The sequence below is a fragment of the Xenopus tropicalis genome, chromosome 7 (assembly GCF_000004195.4).
Source record: "Xenopus tropicalis strain Nigerian chromosome 7, UCB_Xtro_10.0, whole genome shotgun sequence".
In the NCBI taxonomy this organism is placed as follows: domain Eukaryota; kingdom Metazoa; phylum Chordata; class Amphibia; order Anura; family Pipidae; genus Xenopus; species Xenopus tropicalis.
In genome coordinates, this window is record NC_030683.2 from 27928226 (window position 1) to 27949840 (window position 21615).

Genomic DNA, 21615 nt, shown 5'->3' on the forward strand with positions numbered 1-21615 from the left:
AGGAAAAACCAGATACAAACCTAGATTTTGGTCAGAAATCAAGGAAAAACCAGATAAAAAACCTAGATTTCTCCCCAAAATCTCCATGGCAACTACCAAAAACTTACTAACCATCAATCTGCAAGTTCCCCTGAATAAAACGATACCTATGTCTGGTTGCACATAAGTACATGGCCGCCAAACCTGAAAATGCATAATATTGGGGCTGCACTCTATGCACCCCTTTTTTTTTGCCTGCACCCGAATGAATGGGATACGCTCGGGTGCAGGCACATGTAGCCGATATACGCATGAAAACGCGTGAGAATGCAAAGTCTCGCGTTTTCATGCGTATATCGGCTACACGTGCCTGCACCCGAGCGTATCCCATTCATTCGGGTGCAGGAACAAGTAGCAGGCGTAGGGCTGAATTTTCGGCAAGCGTTTTTCCACTTGCTGAAAAAATCAGCCCTACGCCTCGTGTGGCATCAGCCTAACCCTTGGCAATAGAAACTACCAGAACAATCTTAGCACCTCTGGACCTTTCTAGAACAACTGAAATCAAATGGAATAAAACCACTAAAAGCAATCAAAGAACAATAGTTGCAATGAAATCGGTAAGAGCCCTGGATCCACCAATGTCACTGCAAAAGCAACCTTTTTGGGGGCACTAAACACACAATAAAGAACAATGTTTTTGAATTATTAAAACACCGTAAAATCCAATAAAACCACCTAAACCAACAGAAGAACAATAATTGCAATGAAATCGGTGGTCAGAGCCCTGGATCCACCAACGTCACTGCAAATTCAGCACCCAATAGCAATACAAAAAGTTACAGTGCAATAGAATAATTCAAAAACAGAAATCAATTATGAAAATGCCAAAAAAACACTAAAATGCAACCAAATAAATCAGATAATTATAGAGCAAGATCAGAAATAAAGTTTTAGTAAAAAAAAAGACTGCCAAAGAAAGCAAAGACAGAAAGAAAAGAAAAGAAAGAAAGAAAAAAAAAAAAAAAAAAAAAAAAAAAGTGTAAGTGTAAGTGTGTGTGTAAGTGTCTGTGTGTGCTTGGGAAAGTTGTAAATCAGTGTGTATGTGTACAAAAGTGTAATAATGACAAAGATAGAAGAAAAAATGCAAAAAAAAAAAAAAAAAAATTTTTTAGACAGTTGAGATAGAAATAAGCAAAATAAACAGTGGTAGAGAGTTGTAGTTCAGCTTACCCAAGGCAGGCAGACGATCAGGGGCGATCAATCCAGCAGGAAGGCAGCAGGGGAGCTCCATCTCGTCCGAAGTGCGCAGCAGGAGTGAGGGAGCCGACAGTAGGCGGCGCTATTTAAAGGGACAGCAGTGGACACGTCATCAACGCGTGTCCACTGCTGTCATTGGCTGGCGACGCGATCGGTGCGGCTCGGGGACCCGGATCGGTGAGTATGTCTATGTTTGCTCGTTGCCTAGGGGGATCTGAGGGGTTTACAAGCGCTGCGCTGCTTTAAAAGCGAGCGCAGCGCTTGTAAACCCGACAGTGCCATTGGACGTAGATTCTACGTCCCATGGCACTTTGGTCCCTTGGTACCTGGGACGTAGAATCTACGTCCCTTGGCACTTAAAGGGTTAAAACAAATAGACTATTTATGGACAATTTTTTAAAAGCAACATTGAAAATCAGTATAAAGTGATAATGCTAATATCAGACAGAGGCAAGTAAACTTCAAGAAATAAAAGCATTATGTATTTGTACACATACCGTAGGAAACGCATCTCTTCACTCTTGGAATCGTTATCTGTAACTATTTTTGACGTAGTAACACTGACTTCGACCCCATCAACTATAAATTTACGTGTTTTTTTCAAAGTTTTCTTCTGTCTTCTATTGTCCTAAAAAAAAAAAAATATGGAACCTGTGAATCAACAACAAGATATTATACAATAAAACGTAATACTAGTTAATAATTAATATAGTTAGTTAGGCAAAAATGTCATCTATAAAGGCTGGAGTGAGCAGATGTCTAACATAATTGCTTTCAGTAATGTTTCTATTTTTGCTGATGACACTAAATTGTGCAAAACTATAAGTTCCATGCAGGATGCTGCCGCTTTGCAAAACGATTTGACAAAATTGGAAAACTGGGCAGCAAACTGGAAAATGAGGTTCAATGTTGACAAGTGCAAAGTTATGCACTTTGGTAGAAATAATATAAACGCGAACTATCTACTGAATGGTAGTGTGTTGGGGGTATCCTTAATGGAGAAGGATCTAGGGGTTTTTGTAGATCACAAGTTGTCTAATTCCAGGCAGTGTCATTCTGTGGCTACTAAAGCAAATAAAGTGCTGTCTTGTATAAAAAAGGGCATTGACTCAAGGGATGAGAACATCATTTTGCCCCTTTATAGGTCCCTGGTAAGGCCTCACCTTGAGTATGCAGTGCAGTTTTGGGCTCCAGTCCTTAAGAAGGATATTAATGAGCTGGAGAGAGTGCAGAGACTGCAACTAAACTGGTAAAGGGGATGGCAGATTTAAGCTATGAGGTTAGACTGTCGAGGTTGGGGTTGTTTTCTCTGGAAAAGAGGCGCTTGCGAGGGGACATGATTACTCTGTACAAGTACATTAGAGGGGATTATAGGCAGTTGGGGGATGTTCTTTTTTCCCATAAAAACAATCAACGCACCAGAGGTCACCCCTTTAGATTAGAGGAACAGAGCTTCCATTTGAAGCAGCGTAGGTGGTTTTTCACGGTGAGGGCAGTAAGGTTCGGGAATGCCCTTCCTAGTGATGTGGTAATGGCAGATTCTGTTAATGCCTATAAGAGGGGTCTGGATGAGTTTTTGGACAAGCAGAATATCCAAGACTATTGTGATACTAATATCTACAGTTAGTATTACTGGTTGTAGATATAGTTTATGTATGTGAGTGTATAGATTGGTTAGTATAGGTTGTGTGCTGGGTTTACTCGGATGGGTTGAACTTGATGGACAATGGTCTTTTTTCAACCCTATGTAACTATGTAACTATAATGGCCAGAACATTACTTCCTGCTTTCAGCTCTCTAACCTCTTATTCATTGACTTTGGGGGGGTGGGGTGGGGGCAAGGAGGAAGTAGTGTTCTGGCCATCATGTTAGACATCTGCTCACTCCAGCCTTTATAGATGACATTTTTGGCTAACTAACTATATTGAAAACATTTTTAATTTTGCGCAGTCTGTTTTACCCAGTTTCATTTTTACAATGAACTATCCCTTTAAGCCATGGTTTTCATTCAAATACTTTTTATTTTGTTTAATAAATCTGAACCATTTTACACAAAATCCCACTAACATATTTTTGGAAAGCCAAGTGGGAATTAAGAGGATGGATTTGATTTTCTCTTGATTTTAACTGGAAGAAGGGATAAAGTGTAATTAATTCCATATTGTACAGGGGATTGAACTGAAAGCAAGAAAAGAAATCTTTGCCAAATGATTCCAGATTTCAATGGGGAAGGTGTCAAGGTTAATTTGCCATTGCAATCATATTATAAATAATTACACATACATACTCCAATCCATTCTACACTCACCGCCCCAATTCGTTCCTCATTCATTTCCCTTTTTCCACAGCTTCTTTCTACCTCACACACACCACCCTTCATTGGTCTTTAATCTTTAATTCTTCTCCCACAATCAGAAATGCTAACGTTACACACACAACAAAATTACAGAAATTACTAAAATTTGCCTTGAAGCAGATATCTTACCTGTACTGATAATGATCCAGATTCTTTGCCTTTACTGAGGAAACTAGATATAGACAAATTCAAGTCCATGCTCCCACTGTCATTTGTAGAACCCATCCCAGAATCTGAATCTGTATGTTCAGGCTCTGACTTGGAGGCTTCTGCTGTGCTGATGGAGCTTGTATTCTCTTTCTGATCAGCAGATATAACACTGATACTAGGTACACAAGGCTGACGTTCATGCACAGTTGCAGAAGAACTTTCGGCAGCTACACTTACATTTACAGTATTATCACAACTTTGTTCTAAATCTGTATTTAAATGGGAAACACTGTCTGGAATTTTATTTAGAACATCTACATTATTATCATGGATGTCTTTGTTTGTTTCTTTAGACTCCTCAGAGTTCATTACTTGAGCATCTCCTTCTGAAGGCAGAACGTCATTTATTTGACCAGCTGGTTCTAGTACTTCATTGGCTAAAGCAGTGCTTGCAACTGTTATGTCCTCCTTTTTATCTGAGCATATACCTTCATTTAATGGATCAGAACCCTTATGATTTCCATGAGAATCTTTACTAGGCATTTCACCATTTTCCAAAACATCTTCAGGATTCCCAAAAGTTATACCATGGTTGCTCTGCACCTCTGAATCAGCAATTTCATTAAGTGCTACCTCAATTGTACCATTTTCTTTAGGAATATTCTTTGTCCTTTCATTTTGTACTTCTATAGACTCTTTGATAAAACCGTTCTCACTAACTTCATCACTCTGATTTTCAAGATTTTCGGTGATGTTAAGATTCTCTGGTTTTCCTTCTTTCTGTGTATCAATTGCTGAAGGAACATCATCTGCTAATAAAGGATCAGCTTGATCAGTTTTATGTTGACTTTCAGTTTCAATAATGGTCTTTCCAGTACCTTCTTCTGGAAGTAAAGAAATGTCTTCACTCTCTTTTTTCTGGCTATCAATTGCTGGTTCCACAACAGGGATATTACTCTCTTCTTTCTTTTCCTTGACAGTATCCTGAATTCTATTATCACCATCACTGAGTGCCTTATCAGCAACGAGAATTTCCTGAACTACTTCTGAAGCATCTTTGCCGACCTGATCTGCTGAAGCACCTTTACCGACTTGATCTGCTGAAGCATCTTTGCCGACCTGATCTGCTGAAGCACCTTTACCGACTTGATCCACTGAAGCACCTTTGCCGACCTGATCCGCTGAAGCATCTTTGCCGACCTGATCCGCTGAAGCATCTTTGCCGACCTGATCCGCTGAAGCATCTTTGCCGACCTGATCCGCTGAAGCATCTTTGCCGACCTGATCCGCTGAAGCATCTTTGCCGACCTGATCCGCTGAAGCATCTTTGCCGACCTGATCCGCTGAAGCATCTTTGCCGACCTGATCCGCTGAAGCATCTTTGCTGACCTGATCCGCTGAAGCATCTTTGCCGACCTGATCCGCTGAAGCATCTTTGCCGACCTGATCCACAATGATTTTTTTATCTCCTTCTTCCTTCTTTACTTTTGCTTCACTTTCTTGATCTATGACTTGATTTTCAACTACAGTAGGCACAACTTGCTCAGAAACAGGCTCTAACGTTGAGGTATTCTGAGAGAGTTTATCGTCTTCTAAGCTAGCAATGCTTAGGTCTGATGAAGCTCTTTTATCTGGAACAGGCTAACAGGACAATAAAAATATATAATATTGTTAATAATAATAAAAACATTAGGAAGTTTACCTCTGAAATAATTATGCAGTTTTGCTTATTAAAATATGATCTAGTAGCCACAATCTATATTTAGGAATTCCAGGTCCACAACTGGCACCAACAAAGCATTTTTGCAGCTATATAGCACATTGGAACAATCTGCCTGGCTTCTATGGTTCTAATGCTGAAAGCTCACACCAGACAATTGAAGTTAATAAAAAGTTGATCAAGGAACGGGCCAATCTCCATCTTGGAGACATTAAAACAATTCCAAATGACCACTTTGAGAGGTAAAATATGTGATCACGTTCTAAAAAGACAGAATAAACTAAAGAACTTAAATTTTAATACCATACTTACCAAAGAACTTTCTCCTTCATCTTCCTCCTCATCCTCTTTAGCATCTTCTACTTCCTCCAACACTTCAGCTTTGGCCTCTGCTATTAGTTCTCGAAGTGGCTTGTTGGAATTTACCACAGAGACAAACGGGTGCTAAAAATGTCAAGATGATAAGCAGCACAATACACAGAAGCACAATATTAGTCAATCTGAAATTTCAAAGATCAGAAAGTTCTACATCATAATATATGTTATGAATACTCAATGTATGTATGCTTCTCTCATTACCTGTAGTAACTGAGTGGTAGTCCACCTTGCATCCACATTCTTCTCTAAACATTTCTTCAGGTAATCATTGAATTCTGGTGACCTAGAGTTAGAAATAGGAGATATAAGTTTAGCCACTACATATTCTGCTAAAAGCATTTATATTAAATACTTTGGGATGTCTTAGTTTACTGAAGGAGTTCCATATATACCGTATATACTCGAGTATAAGCCGATCCGAATATAAGCCGAAGTACCTAATTTTACCTAAGAAAACTGGAAAAACTTATTGACTCGAGTATAAGCCGAGGGGAAATGCAGCAGCTACTGCTAAGTTTCAATAATCAAATAATTAATAAAGGACACTCAGCGTTACCCCCTGTGAATAATAATAAATATATTATGTTGGCAGCTGCAGATTAGGGAAAGGTGATTAGGGAAAGGTGGATGGAGCCTAAAATAATTTTACTCACTCCCATCTGACCAAAGGCAGGGTGCTATACAGGGGCAGATAAATCTTTCTGCAATAAGAAAGATTAGCTTTTGTGCAATGCTGGGCAGATCACTCATTCACACATCACTGTGTGTATTTATGTTATACAGGTTCATATTATATTGGTACCTGGATGTACCTCTGATTGATGGCAGCTAAACGCCACAGTAACTTAACACACCAGTCTAATCTATAGGCTACCCGGCACAGGCCCACCCCCGCGTGAACAATAAGAAAGATTAGCTTTTGTGCAATCACTCATTCGCACATTGTATTTAATGTTATACTGGTTCCTATTATATTGGTACCTGGATGTACCTATGATCGATGGCAGCTGAGCGCCACAGTAGCGAACAGTCTAATCGGCAGGTAGACTAACCGGAACACGCTGGCCACCGCCCCCTGAATGTACGCACACACAGTAGCGAACAGTCTAATCAGCAGGTAGACTAACTGGAACACGCTGGCCCCCGACCCCCGCATGTAAGCGGCCTTCTGCCTGGATGTACCTATGAGCGATGGCAGCTGATCGCACACAGTAGCGAAGAGTCTAATCGGCAGGTAGACTAACCGGAACACGCTGGCCACCGCCCCCCGAATGTACGCACACACAGTAGTGACCAGTCTAATTGGCAGGTAGACTAACTGGAACACGCTGGCCCCAGCCCCCCGCATGTACACAGCCGAGCGAACGGCCAAGCACACGGGGGTGCGGCGAGCGCGACAAATGATATATATTATATATGTATATTCACTCGAGTATAAGCCGAGCCTGAGTTTTTAAGCACATTTTTCGTGCTGAAAAACTCGGCTTATACTCGAGTATATACGGTACAAACCGTTCAACTGATGATGATTTAACCTTTATCTGAAATATCTGCAAAAGTAAAAACCACTGAAGGGTATGTAGGGGTTTGACAAAAATGGGCCCTGTAGGATGAACACCCCTAGGGGTGGTGATGGTAATTGGGACACTTGGAATGGTTTGGGATATTAGTAGTTAACAGGGAGTATCCCTGTAGTTCTGGTTACAGCCACAGGGTGGTGTGTAAGGTTATAAAAAGGGATGCAGCCATGTGCTGTGGGGTCTTAGGCCTGGGACTGCCTCTGGGTAGAGGAGTACAACAGGCTCAGTTATTAGATAGTCAGTTCTGGTGATAGGTCGCTCCAGGAGTGACATGTAGGCGTGGAAGTTAGAATGGGCGGACATTGCCCCTCCAGGAGTGGTAGTGGGGTTAAGACCCCCCAGCAATACATTTGCTGGAGAGCAGGGCCCAAAGTGTCCAGGTAGGTGTATCAAGCCGCCGCTAGAAGGAGTCCTACTTTGAGGGTACCTAGGCGTGAGTACCGGGGTGAGTTCTGGAGGTGGGTCAGCCTGGCGAGAGTACCGGGGAGAGCCCTAAGAGAGGGTCTCTCGGCGTGAGTACCGGGGGGAGCACCTAAAAGGGATCATTTGGCGGGAGTACCGTAGATTACCCAACAGGAGGTAGGTTCTCTTAAGGTGAAGATAAGGAGTATATGCCCTGACGAATGTATGCCACTCCTGGAGAGGTTCTGCCCAAATAAAGACATTCATCTGGTACATCGCTTCTTGTGTATCTGGCTCATTCCTGCACCAGGGATCACCTACCCGCCGGTAAGCAACTACCCCAGGGAGGGGCAAGGTGCCAGGAGTTGTGTGGCGTCCCTGGCAAGCCTACAGTATCAGATCAGGTCCCAGGGTGGGAGTTACAGTCCCACAACATAACCCCTGGGTGGAGGCACGCCATTAAGAGTGAAGACTCCCTGTTACCCCCATAATAAGCGGGGGCTCAGGACTCCTGTTAGTGCCACAAGTATTAGCACTGTCACAAAAGTGGGCTACAGGTATTTCGAGATACTTCTGCGCCTCTCATCATCAAAAACATAAAACTGACATGATTCCATATTTCTCTTTCATTGCATACACAGTGTAATACTCTTCCAGATAGGAAACTATCCTTATTTTATTTAAAGGAGAAGGAAAGGCAAAGTCACTCGGGGAAGTTGCAGCGCTTCCTCCTTCCGGCTTTGCTAGCGCGCGCATGCGCAGTAGAGTGAAAAAGCCAAACTTTAACAGAGAAGTCGCCTTTTCACTTTACTGCGTATGCGCCTGTCATGTAGTCCTTGCAAAACGCAACAAGTGCACTTGCTTATGAGATTTTTGCTATCATTTTGCAACTGGTAGCAAAGTGGTCAAATCTTACTGCTAATTGGTTGTTATGGGTAGCTTCGCTGGTGAAATTTCGTACCTATGCACAACTGTATCCACCTTATTTTATGTGACCTGTTAGAAGACATCATACAAACAGCCTTAATGCAGTAACTAGTTGAAGGGCTTCCTCCTCTTTTGCTAAAGTGTATACTCATGAATACAGTGAAATTTTATAGAAATCCCAGTTAAATACAGACTAGAAAGAGTCTTTACAAAATGTCCTTATGCAATAAGAATAAACAAAAATAAACTGTCAGGTTAAAAATAAGTGCATGTGATAGTTATAATAAACACCTACCATCTTGATGGCTGTGCTAATGTAGGGGGTTCAGATTTTGCAATCTTTAACAGCACCCTCATTGGATTTAACTCATGGTGAGGAGGTTCTATCTGGGCCATTTCTATTAAAGTGACACCAAGGGACCAAACATCAGCTTTGAAGTCATAAGGCCTGTCCTTAGAAGTCTCACACATTACCACTTCAGGGGCCATCCTACAGAAAAAGAGAAAGAATAATGACTTTTTTTTTTTTTTTGAGGAATAAGCATTTATCTTTAAATTATACATTTAAGTCTATTATAAACCATTGTTATGGAAATTTCCAGTCATTTGAGGTAAATAGGTAAGATTTATTTGACATGTACGTGGGCTCTGAACAAAGCCAAGAGGCAGAACTACAGAACAAAGACAGAACAGGGTTTGTGACATAGTAGTATACATCATGAGAAACATTTGAGCCTAGGTGTTACTACTTTACCAGTGTACGAGCATAGAAATATCTGTTCACAGAACAGAGAACAAGTAGCTGCTCTTTGCCAAATAGGTGGTTCTGTCTTCAAGGCCATGGTAGACGTAACCAAGGCTAGCTTGAGAACAGAATCCATCCAGGTCAGGGAGCCTGTGGTTAAATCTGCACACACAGAATTTATTCTTTATCACCATCCAAGACATTAAGCTGGCTTACCAATATGGGGTACCAATAAATGAATCTCGTCTCTGCAGCGTCCTTGTATTTTTGGCCGATACACCAAAATCAGCTATAAGACAAACAAACAGAATACACTCTTTTTATAATATAAAATAATAAACACTTTAACCTGATTTTCAGTGACTGACGTGAGCATTAAGAGGGCAAAGAAAGTTTCATATAAAATAAAGCACTTTTAAGGTTTAACTTGAAAAACAATGTTCTTTTGTTTACTACAAGTTTCCTAAAACTGTGTCAATATTTAGTACTATGGTTATAAGCAATATCATTAAAAATCAGGCTAAGAAAAGGCAAGACTAGAATGCAAAAATGCTCTTCAAATTCCTTATAATTTACATGAGAACTGAATCCACTTCACCAACACAGGGCCCTTACACAGCCTCTTCTACTCTGTGCAACCTCTCAAACCAAAACATCAGAATGTAGTTGACAGCTTCTTCCATGTAAAGGATGTAAACACTTGTCTAGAAGTGGGGCAGTTCAAAACAATTGTAAGAAGACACGAGGAATACAAGTCCACTGTGGGGCTACCACGGGACCATCAGCAACAGCTGCGGGCTCCCCACATTGTACAAAAGTGTTAGGTTTAGTTCTATATTCCATAGTGGAATTTCTTTTATTGTAAAATGTGTAAATCTGGTCTCTTTTTTCTGAAATATGTCTAGTCGTTTGTGGTAAATGTGGAATGATGCAAATGCCAGCATAACTTTTTAAATCATATGATCTAAGACTTGGCAAGGTTTTACAACATATCAGTCTGCTTCCAATGTGTGTTATTAAGCAGAAAAAGTCACTGACAGACTTTCTGGTGAACATATGTGATGGGATAAAGGAAAAATATTCAGGAGCTTTTTCCCCCTCTGAGACAAATTAAGAGATGCTTGAGAAGGGGTATTTTGATTTCCTCTGGATCAACTAGCAGTTAGGCAGGTTATATATAGACATAAAAGGTTGAACTTGATAGGTGTTTGTCTTTTTTCAACCTAACTTATTGTTACTACATTTTTCTTCAGAATTCTAACAAATTAACATTGCTTTGGGATACCAGAGAAAATGCACAGTAAGCTTTGTAAAACTAGTTGGTAACTTCTCCTCTATGAAATAAAATTGTGTTTGGAAAAATGTAATTATGGTCTCCAACATTTAAGATGTGGCCAATTATATTCTTATAATTTATAATGCATACGAGGTGTGATTATTAGAAAGGACAAAGGCTTACCAAGGAACCTCTGCTATATCCAGCTTGTATTATTATTATTATGGGATAGACTGACTGAAATTTGTTTTGACATAATCTGCTGAACAGTGCTGTGTACATAAGAAGTGCTACATAAACAAAAATATTCATACAGATTTTTTGAGTAGAACGCCACTTACCCAGTTTAACATCGCCATCTAATGTAAGAAGTATATTGCCTGCCTTTAGATCTCGATGAATGATCTTGCTTTCATGCAGATATACCAATGCTTCCAGTGTCTGCTTACAAACAACCCGTATTTGAGGTTCTGTTAGTGCCCTCTCCAGCTCTGCAAATGAAAAAATAAGTTTTAATCTTTAACTCCATATATACTACTCACTAAAATCATCTCTTATAGAAGTCTAATCTGCAGAAATCTGCTTAAAACACAAACCCAGGGCTGACGTGCAAGAGCATTAAGTAAAGCCCCCCTTAGGGCTCATACACACAGCACCTCTGCCCTCATTCTGCACTCTGTACCGCAGCCAAAGCAAAATCCAGTCTGAAGTGCAAGTCCAGTGTTGGCAGACAAAGGTGGTCCTTACCACCTGCTATAGTCAGGCAGAATGATGTGCAAGGATGGGTAGGGGTCAGCGGGGGGATGCCTTTGTGCCTCTCCCCTCATCAATACAGCACTGCAGAACTGCAACTTAATTATTCTATATCACAACATCTCATCAACCTGCACAATGACCTGTGAGCTGCTTAGAGAGTAGAATCTTAATATACTCAGCAAGGATAGCTGAAGTGTTATTTCAAAATATCATACACTGTAGATGAGAGATATATGAAGCCCAAGCTGTTTTCAGATTTACTTTAAATCGCCCCTTTAAATAAGGTTTACATAGAGAAAGAACCCAGAACCTACCTAACATTACAGCGTCTACTGCTCCTCCAGCACAAAATTCTATGAGAATCTGTGTTCAAATCAAAAAGAAAAATGCATTTATAATCAATAAAGGCAACTGTGAAAATAAAAAAAATAATTTTTTTACAGAATGAATGGCAAAACGTGATATAGCAAAGGATAGCAGTAAATATGAGCCAGCAATACATTTTCCAGAGTCCAAAGAGTAAGAGTCATTATGAATGCAATATTATAACTTTTTCATTTGCAATTCAGGTAACACCAAGCTGTAGCTACTGAGATATTTAACATCTGAAAATCAAGGGAATTGCAGATAGGAGTAAAACTGGTCCTCGTTTTGTTTGTTTGTTTATTGAGTCGACTGCCTTTTGTGTTCTGCCTCTTGCCAAAGGGAAACTGGATATGCTCATCCTTCATAATGGCATTTAAACAAATACCTAGTGTAGAGTCAGTGACCCCAGCAACCAGACAGCAGCTTTAATCCTAGAGACATGCAGAATCCACAGCTGTAACTCAATAAACAGAAAATGCAGCTGAACTAGACTTTGAATTGACTTAGAACAGCATTAATGGAATGTTGCTGTACATCATACAATAATGTTGAATGGATATTGACATCATTTAAACAAAATCGCTCCCACAGTATGCATGAATTTCTGTGAATGACTTTTTTTTTTATAGGACAGTATACACCCCTTTTTAACTTTTCATACTTTTTGCTTATTGTTTTAATAAAGATCTATGGTTGCTGCTATTTCTGGCACTAAACAAAAATATGAAAGAATATGAAGGCAGCTTCACTTTAGCACTTCCCGATTCCACAGAACTGCTCAAAGGCTGCTGCTTAGATAATAAAGGTTTGTTTGTTTAAAGGTAGATAGGGAGCTCTGAATAAACTGGTCTATTTATAACGCAAGGGAAGGGGTAAAGGTGGCAACACAAGCATCCGCTCGTTTGGTGAGGTCGGCAACCTACGGGTGGGCAATATCGGACTAATTCAATCATTTGGCCCTTGAACCAAATGATCGAATTAAAATGACAGACATAGGCACCGTCAGTTTAACGAGCCCATGTGGTCCCTGATCCGACAGAAAAATCAAACCTGTCAGATCTCCCCAATTTCAGGCCAGATGTTGGTTGGGGAGCCCCATACAGAAGCAGATAAGCTGCCGAATTGGTTTAAAGGACCGATATTGGTAGCTGAAATCTGCCAGTGTATGGCCACCTTAAGGGCTCTGGCACACGGGGAGATTAGTCGCCCGCGGCAAAACTCCCTGTTTGCGGGCGACTAATCTCCCCGAGTTGCCTTCCCCCTGCCATCCCACCGGCGAACATGTAAGTCGCCGGCGGGATGGCAGACGCGGCGAGGCGATTTCAGGAAATCGCCGAAAAAGACTCGCGAGTCTTTTTTGGCGATTTGCGCGAAATCGCGCCGCATCTGCCATCCCGCCGGCGACTTACATGTTCGCCGGTGGGATGGCAGGGGGAAGGCAACTCGGGGAGATTAGTCGCCCGCGAGCAGGGAGTTTTGCCGCGGGCGACTAATCTCCCCATGTACCAGAGCCCTAAGTTCTTTGAAAATTGCCCAACTTTCAAATCAGTGCTTTATAATGAAGAAAAAAAAATACAAAAGTGTGTGTGTTTTTTTTTTAATTAAAACAGCAGGCAGAATGTATTTTTTAAATCAATCCTACTTGGTGTGCTCATATTTAGCATTAGAGAATTTACAGAGGTACAGCTGGTGCCTCATTTAGACATGTTGGAAGTCAGGCTGCTCTCTACATTCCTCTATATAAGAAGACACATGGAAACTTCTAAATAATCTAAAGCAAGTTCCATAAAGTTCAGGTGGTTGTTTCTCTAAAAACTAGGCCCAGCTGACCTGGTTTATGAAAAAGGGAATGCTATTTGAACCCAAAGATTATTTTGCCAACAATGAATAATCCACAGGTTGCACTGATCATCTCCATTATGCCATGCACCCCATTTAACTATCACTTAACAGTAGATTAAATCAGTAATTAAATCAGTGAAGTTCAGCATTTTATAAAAGTAAATTTATAAAGTTATGTGGCTAGCATATGCTCAGCTTCTATAAAGGCATCATGGCCATGGTTAGCATTTGTTTCAAACATCAAAACATTCATTTATTGAGGAGGAAACCACAAAAAGCACAAAGCAAGTTAGAGGTTTAAAATGTAGGAGACACTGAGAGGTGCTGAGAAATATACCTTACCTGCTCACTACAAAGTTTTTAGATACATAATATTAATCACAGACCCATTTACTAAGCATCTGTAATTTTGCCAAGCAATAAAGTCTCAAGTTAAAAACACCAATGTTCACAACTGGCTCACAATAATTCTGCACCCTGCACTACATTTGGCTATGACTCTGGGGTTTCCAGGGGAGCCAGAGGAGACACCTTTTGTTCCTGTTCTTTGGTTCTTGACTTGAATGTGCTCTATTCAATAGCTAATGTCTTATAATCTGACGCGGTAATATGAGACATGAAAGACTTGGGCCCAGAGAGTGAAGGGAACAGACCTTTACCCTACTTATCCCTCCCCTCTACCTGTTTCTGCCTTCAGTTAAAGAAACATTAGGCTGATGCCACACAGGCGTATTCTCGGCAAGCCGAAAAACACTTGCCGACAATATGCCCCACTACTGTAAATCTACCCTACCTTGTGCCTGCACCCGAATGAATGAAATACACTCGGGTGCAGGCACATGTAGCCGATATCCGCCAAAAATGGGAGACGTCGTATCTTCGGCGAATATCAGCTACATGTGCCTGCACCCGAGCGTATTCCATTCATTCAGGTGCTGGCACAGGTAGGAGCATATGGCGGTGTTTTCGGCAAGGGATTTTCGGCAAGGGATTTTCGGCTTGCTGAAAATATACGCCATACTCGCCTTAGACACAGAAATTGTTAATTGTTTAATTACCGACAATATATCACATAATGTAATATTGCTGTATATTCATAAATTTTTAATAGAATTATTAATTAAAAACAAAACACCAGTGCTTTGGGATTTAGAAACACTGGGACAATTCTTTCCAACAATTATTTTGAGGAGTGTTAGAGCTCAGAGGCAATGCTAACACCAAAAGAACTCGCTGGCACATTCCTCTGCTCTGAGAAATGTGACAATTTGTGTTAGCACATCTGACTGTCAGGTAAGTTTTTAGTATATGAAATAAAATTAAATCTTCTGGGTATCCCAAAGGGTTTCCAGATTTATCTTTTACCAAATTTGCCCGTAAAGATCTGGTACAAGTATGGGATCTATTATCCAGCGTACTTGGGGTTTTCTGAATAAGGGTCCTTTTGTAATGTGGAGCACCATACTTCTAAAAACCAGGTGCAGGCACAGGGAAAGACTGATGCCAGAGTAGGGGCTGATTCTCAGCCAGCATTTATCTGCAGGATAAGAATCAGCCCTGTGAGGCATTAGCCTGGTAAAGTGTACAAGTAATAAAAATACAGACAAACCTGTCGGTTTAAAAAATAAAGATTACATCCATTTTCAAGATTTACCAAAACAAGCTTACCCAGAGGTTATTTTCATAGTAGAAAGCATCCAAAAGCTTAACAATATGCGGGTGGTCACATGATGCCAAAATATCAATCTCCACCATGTAATCCTCCAGTTCATCTTCCGATTTTGTATCTATGACTTTTGCTGCTGCCAAAATTCCAGTCTCTTTATTCTGGGCCTGAAAATGAAACAGTAAATAAAGGTTATAAGAATATGGCCTTTTCTAGAAGCTTTCAATTAAATTCCAAAATCTTTAAACTGATCTATATTAGATTGTAGGTTAGACCTAGTTTTGCTGGGTAGTGCTACAGAACGGGTTCAACCCAGCCCTGAAAGTTCCTTTCTTTGTTTGTGTACAAACTTCAGGCTAATATTGCTTGTTTCTGCCTTTCAGTATTTACTGGTAGTATTCTTCAAAATGTAAAAGAATCTAAAATCAGAAATACTGGTTAAGCTGGCTATACATTCCAAGATTTTGTTCTGTAGTTTAGCCAAGGTGGACTGACAGCTTCAAAAGACCATTCTGTGATTTTATGGTCAGTCATGTTTAAAGACCTGGTTGATGCACCAGGGTGATGAGTACATAGAGAATTGGCACTTGAGGAGAGCAGCTCCACTTCACTTTCTGCAGCACTGATTGGTCTGATACAGCGTATGGCCATCTTTATTCTAAAATCACCAGGTGGGAAGATGATGTTTAACTGCACAGGTTGAATCAATTTTACTTCCCATTAAGCTGGCCATACACGTGGCGATCTCACGATGTTTCGTACGACCGTCGGTCGCACGAAACATCGTCAGATCCGCCACACACCATTCAGGGCTGAATCGGCAGGTAAGGAGGTAGAAACAATAGGATTTCTACCTCCTTCTGCTGATTCAGCTCTGAAGGGAGAATTTTGGTCAGGCGCCTTCTATGGCGCCCGATCAAAATTTTCTAACTTGGCCGATCGGCGAGCCGACCGATTTCAGCAGCTTCCTGCGATATCGGTCGGCTCGCTGACATGCCATACACGCACCGATTATCGTACGAAACGAGGTTTCGTACGATAATATCGGTGCGTGTATGGCCACCTTTACTCTGAAGGAGAACATCAAGTTCAAATAGAACCCAAAGTTGCATAATTTTACATGAGTCATGCCATCCCACCACTGCATTGTATGTAGAATTATAGAGAATTTCAGCTGACCACAAATGGGCCAATCCCTGAATGATGCATCGGGCTGCCTTTTGCACAGAGATCTACAATCTATAGCATTTTGTACACTTCTCCTAGACATTATTGACCTTTTAGCATGGCAACTCATGGGTGTGACGTGCGCTGGAATTCTATGAAAGGGATACATTAGCACAACATTTGCAAAGGTATTTGTCTCGACACAGGAAACTCACACGAATTATCCTGATAAATGGAAATGAAATGTGAATCTCATGGAAAAGAAATAGATTTGACCATACAAACAGTTATAAAGACACAAACAAATTAGTATGGTAAAGTACAAATAATTCTAATGAGTTATTACAATTACTATTTAAACAATGGTACCCACATCTCCCAGGCAGTTCCAGACTGGCAATCTGTCAGTTCAGGCAAATGCCAGAGGTTGAGGTTTCAACCTCAAGTGGGCCCAATCTGCACTGCTAAAATGAAACAAAAATAGCCACTGCAGCTGTGAGCATTGCTGAATTGCTAGTCAGAATTTACATTAGCTTCTGGCGACACTTCCCCATCCGCACTTTCCAGTGGCACCTCAATGCAAGGGAGATGTGACATCGCTTATGGCCTGTGAAGGAGTTCATGACGAGGACGGGGCACCCTGAGGGGGTATGGGGCCCCTGAAGTGGCAGTAGGGTTGCCACCTGTCTGGTTTTGACCCGGACACAGTTTTCAGTAAGGCTGCCCAGCCCAAATAGGGAAAACCAGGCAGGATTCTCTAGGATTGACGCAGCGATTGGCCAATTGCAGAGGAATATCCTGCCCCCCCTCCCGTGATGGTACGGCCCACCCCCATGAGAGCACACCCCGCCTTCCTTTCCGGAGTTCCCAGGCAGGAGGGTGGCAGTCCTGATGGGCCCCCACACACACCAAGTCCAACATTGCCACCTCTAGCCTCACTGGTTGATTACAAAAGATTAAAGCAGGCGTTGCAGCTTGATCTTTAGGTTTGAATTTTGGGGCAGTGACATTAAGAATCGCCTATGGTGCTAGGCCGTTGTCATTACTAAATAAGTATGGGGCATTATGGTAACTAGCACCAACAAAATAAGTCTTTGCTTAATAAGGACACACAGTACTGGGATCAGTTAATAGAACTCAGACATTTTAAAAATATTTTACATTAATTCCAGTTATGTTTCAAACTGAAAAAGACTCAAAGAATTTATTGTGGTTTAAGTCAAACAGAACTGGCAAAATGTGGGCTGCTTAAATATTTTTACTCCCAGTCCAGTCCTGCTTCCAGGGGTGCTATGGTCACTCACTAGATCTGATGAACAGTATAGCATCTGCTACTCATAATAACACAGACATATGTAGATAAATTAGGCTCCCTGAGCAGAATAACCTAGGGTAACAGTTGTGCTGCATACATTTTAATAATTTCGCTGTCAATCTTTCTCTATAAGAAAATGAAATGAAAATGAAATGTCCTTCCTCCTATTCTTCTGCATTAATTGGATCTGTGCCCCACTCTAGCATGGATTGGTTACAGTACACAATATAGTTATTATGGCATTTCTAGTTGTCATGTAATACAATCAGGATTCATTAAAGTACTTCTCAAGGCATAAAGCTATATGTCAAAAAACCTATACATATATAAGGAAAAAGATGGGTGATGGGGTGATTACTAATTGCCACAACATTACCACAATTCTCAAATATGTAAGTAACCTCCTGCAAAGGTACCCATGTGGGTACAAATCCCGGTTGCTTTAGTGGTGGCAATTAGTTGCCATAACTAGATTATAAAAATTGCAGCAACTAATTATCCTGTCTGTCTTCGCCCTAACAACTGACAGCTTTTCCCATAATTTTATCTCACATGTGCTGCTGGAAGAGGCAATAGAACATATAAAGCTTTTCATGCAATTATTCAAAGTGTTCCAAAATGTTTAGATAAAGTATTGCACTGCAAAGTATCCTAAGTCCTAATCCTGATTGCTTTTGATAGCTGCGACAGAGAGTGATGTTACATGTTTTATATTAGGACACTGAGGAATAAGTAACATTTCGATTCCATTAGCTTCCCATATGGCACCAACACAACAGGCACTGCAGGGGTCTGGGAGCACAGACAGATGCCAGGGACTTGTACCTCTCTCTCAGACAGCAGGAACAGCCTGCTAAGCAAGGAGCTACTGAAAAACACTATTTTCCCTCATGCTCATGAACAAGAATGAGCTGCAGATTATTATTATTGTAAGAACTATAGTTGCTGTTACGTCTCAAAAATAGAAAAGAGGCAGGCACTCTGGTAGAGTCAAAAGTGAATAGCGATTGTTCATGAGAAGTAGGAGTAAAATCAAAAACTTTTTATTTAACACATGATACATGAGGCTCTTTTGAGCCTTTTTGATTTTACTCCTACTTCTCATGAACAATCGCTATTCACTTTTGACTCTACCAGAGTGCCTGCCTCTTTTCTATTTTTGAGACGTATCCACGATGGCTCCCTTTGGCTGAAGGTCTGGGGCATGAGCACCTGGGCCAACCTATACTATAGGTGAGATCCTTTCTTATGAGCATATGTACTACTATTATGTTATTTATCTATAGTTGCTGTTACCTCCCACTTAAAACCTCTAGTCAGCCTCTACAAAATAATAAATGAGGAGGAGAATGCAGAGGGACCTTATGAGTATAAATTATAAATTACTGCTGTCTGCCTCCTACAAACACCTTTCTGTCTTTCACAGATTAGCATACTTTTGCTACCTCCATCGAATGCTGGTGGTTAGCCACACTGTATGCAAGAACATCCTTTACTGTGGCTTTTACTCACTGAAGTTTCCATTACTTCTATCTGTTGTTTTTTTAAGTACTGTGGATAAGAAAATGATAATGATACAGTAAAAGGAACAGTTGGACCGATTCGGCAGCTAATCGGCCCGTGTATGGGGAGAGCAGATCGGCCTGGCCGACCGATATCTGGCCTGAAATTGGCCAGATCTCGATCGGGCAGGTTAGAAAATCTGGTCGGATCGCTGACCGCATCGGCTCGTTGATGCGGTCCCCGATCCGACTGCCCCATAGCCGCCCACATAATCCGATCGTCTGGCCCCAGGGCCAAACGATCGGATTATTTTTTTTTTTACCTAAATGGTCCCCGATATCGCCCACCCGTAGGTGGGGATATCGGGGGAAGATCCGCTCGCTTGGCGACATCGCCAAGCGAGCGGATCTGCTCGTGTATGGCCACCTTTAGAACAGAAGACATGAATGATAATGATATTTTTTTTTAAAAATTTGTGGGAATTATGGTAATTATGTAACCTTGAGGTTTTCCTATACACACAAAGAGTATGTGCAATTTGCCATCCAAGAAACAGTATGCTGCACCTTAGCTGCTCCTGGACTCAGTGTGTCAAAGAAACCAGATGTAACTCAAGCAAAAGTGCATATTTTGTTTTTCTCTTACTTGCCCTTTAATGTAAGCACTTTGGGCCATTAATGGGAGACTCTCCTTATAGGACATAGTAAATCAGTATCAAAGCCTTAGTTATAGATGCTGTGAATGTAAATATCTTGCTCACAATAACATTTGCATTGGTCTCATTGTAGAACAGGAAATGTCTGGACAGGAAGAGATTTGGGAAGACACATGAATAGTACAGCATTCTCCTTCCTCCATCACTAACACTTATAGAAAATGCTCACTCAATATGAAAGGCAAGAAAGAAAACATGTTTTTGTACAGACATAATATCCAGAGTTTTTAGGACCACGCAACGCAGCATTTATGGCTACTGCAAGCCCCCGTGTACATATCCAGCTCAGGCCACACTTTGCTAAGAAAACAGAGACCAGTGCACTACACAGCATATGATGCCCGCTATACCATCAAAAATTTCTGCTGAATGCAGCACAAACCTATGCCTTCATTGGCATCAGTGTTTGCTTCACTACTAAGGCAGCTAGCTCTCAGGCTATAAGATAACCCAAGAAATTGTAACCACTTTGGAAAGTTCCATTTAAGCCCCCATTTTGGTATTAGGCCACTTGCAGTTTTATGTTAGAGAAGATAAGTAAAGGTGGCCATACATGAACTGATAAAAGCTGACACCGGACCATGTTGGTAGCTTATCAGCCTGTGAAGTTGCTCTAAAGTCACCCTAAAAAAAAAAAAAAAAAAGCCTGGGTTCACCTCACCAACATGACCATTTCCCATAATAAATTTTTATTCAGTAGCCAGTATCAGCAGTGCTGTAACAACAGTGCTTGTGGTGCACACTAATCAGTGCCTTCGGGCTGCTAATTTTTCAGAACCAACTCACATAGAAAACCAAACAATTTTCCAAAAAATGCCAAAAATCTATAATGCAATGTCATCCCTTCATAGCCCTTTTTACCACCTCCACTAACTTTTTCTTCCTATGACAAAGTATTATGTTATAATATTGTCTCATGATAAACTGTGCCAAAAAAGCACATACAAATCTATATGAAAAATGACACCAAACATATGATATTAATCTAAGGTTATTTTTGCTGCATTTTATGAGCAAAAATGGTGCCTTTGAACAGCTCCAAGCCAGACCTGAGACAAACACATGGCTGCATAATATAAACTTTTTCACCAACAGATTGAATGACTGAAAGTGAACACTCCTTGGCACACAAGGGTGAAAAGGAAGCAGGGGGTGGGAGTAGTTTTACAGATCTGTCTTCTGTCTCTCTATCGGGCAGGATGGATTCTGTTTCTTATAAAGCGGCACCACTTTCCCCACAATAAAAATGGCACTTTCATTAGTCCCTGGCCAGTTGTGCTGCTGCATAATGTGAAACAGGCCGCACACAGGAAGCTCTCTCTGGAAACCCCAGCAATAGGAATTGTAGCTACACCTTCAGCAAAACAGGCTGGTAACAAATGTAATTTCCTTTACACGCACATTTTACGTCTCACACTAAATAAGCACTGCATTATGCTCCATAATATTACCCTTTCAGCCATGTTGGGGTGCAATAATCATTATTATTACAATAAAGCCATGTGCAACCTGCTG

At 40.9% G+C, this 21615-nt stretch overlaps 1 protein-coding gene across 3 annotated transcripts in view; it reads right to left on the reverse strand.

The window, feature by feature from the left end:
• The window catches only part of slk (STE20 like kinase), a 49551-nt gene that overhangs the window by 23825 nt on the left and 4111 nt on the right, over positions 1–21615 (reverse strand). For 2 of the 3 annotated variants that reach the window (XM_031906451.1, XM_031906449.1), the window contains exons 2-10: positions 15403–15567; positions 11841–11889; positions 11112–11261; positions 9711–9783; positions 9045–9239; positions 6042–6123; positions 5775–5906; positions 3722–5383; positions 1734–1864 (exon numbers count right to left, since the gene is read on the reverse strand). In XM_031906451.1, coding sequence (XP_031762311.1) covers positions 1734–1864; positions 3722–5383; positions 5775–5906; positions 6042–6123; positions 9045–9239; positions 9711–9783; positions 11112–11261; positions 11841–11889; positions 15403–15567 — 2639 coding nt within the window. The remainder of the gene's footprint in view (positions 1–1733; positions 1865–3721; positions 5384–5774; positions 5907–6041; positions 6124–9044; positions 9240–9710; positions 9784–11111; positions 11262–11840; positions 11890–15402; positions 15568–21615) is intronic. The other variant, XM_031906450.1, reaches the window with a different exon arrangement.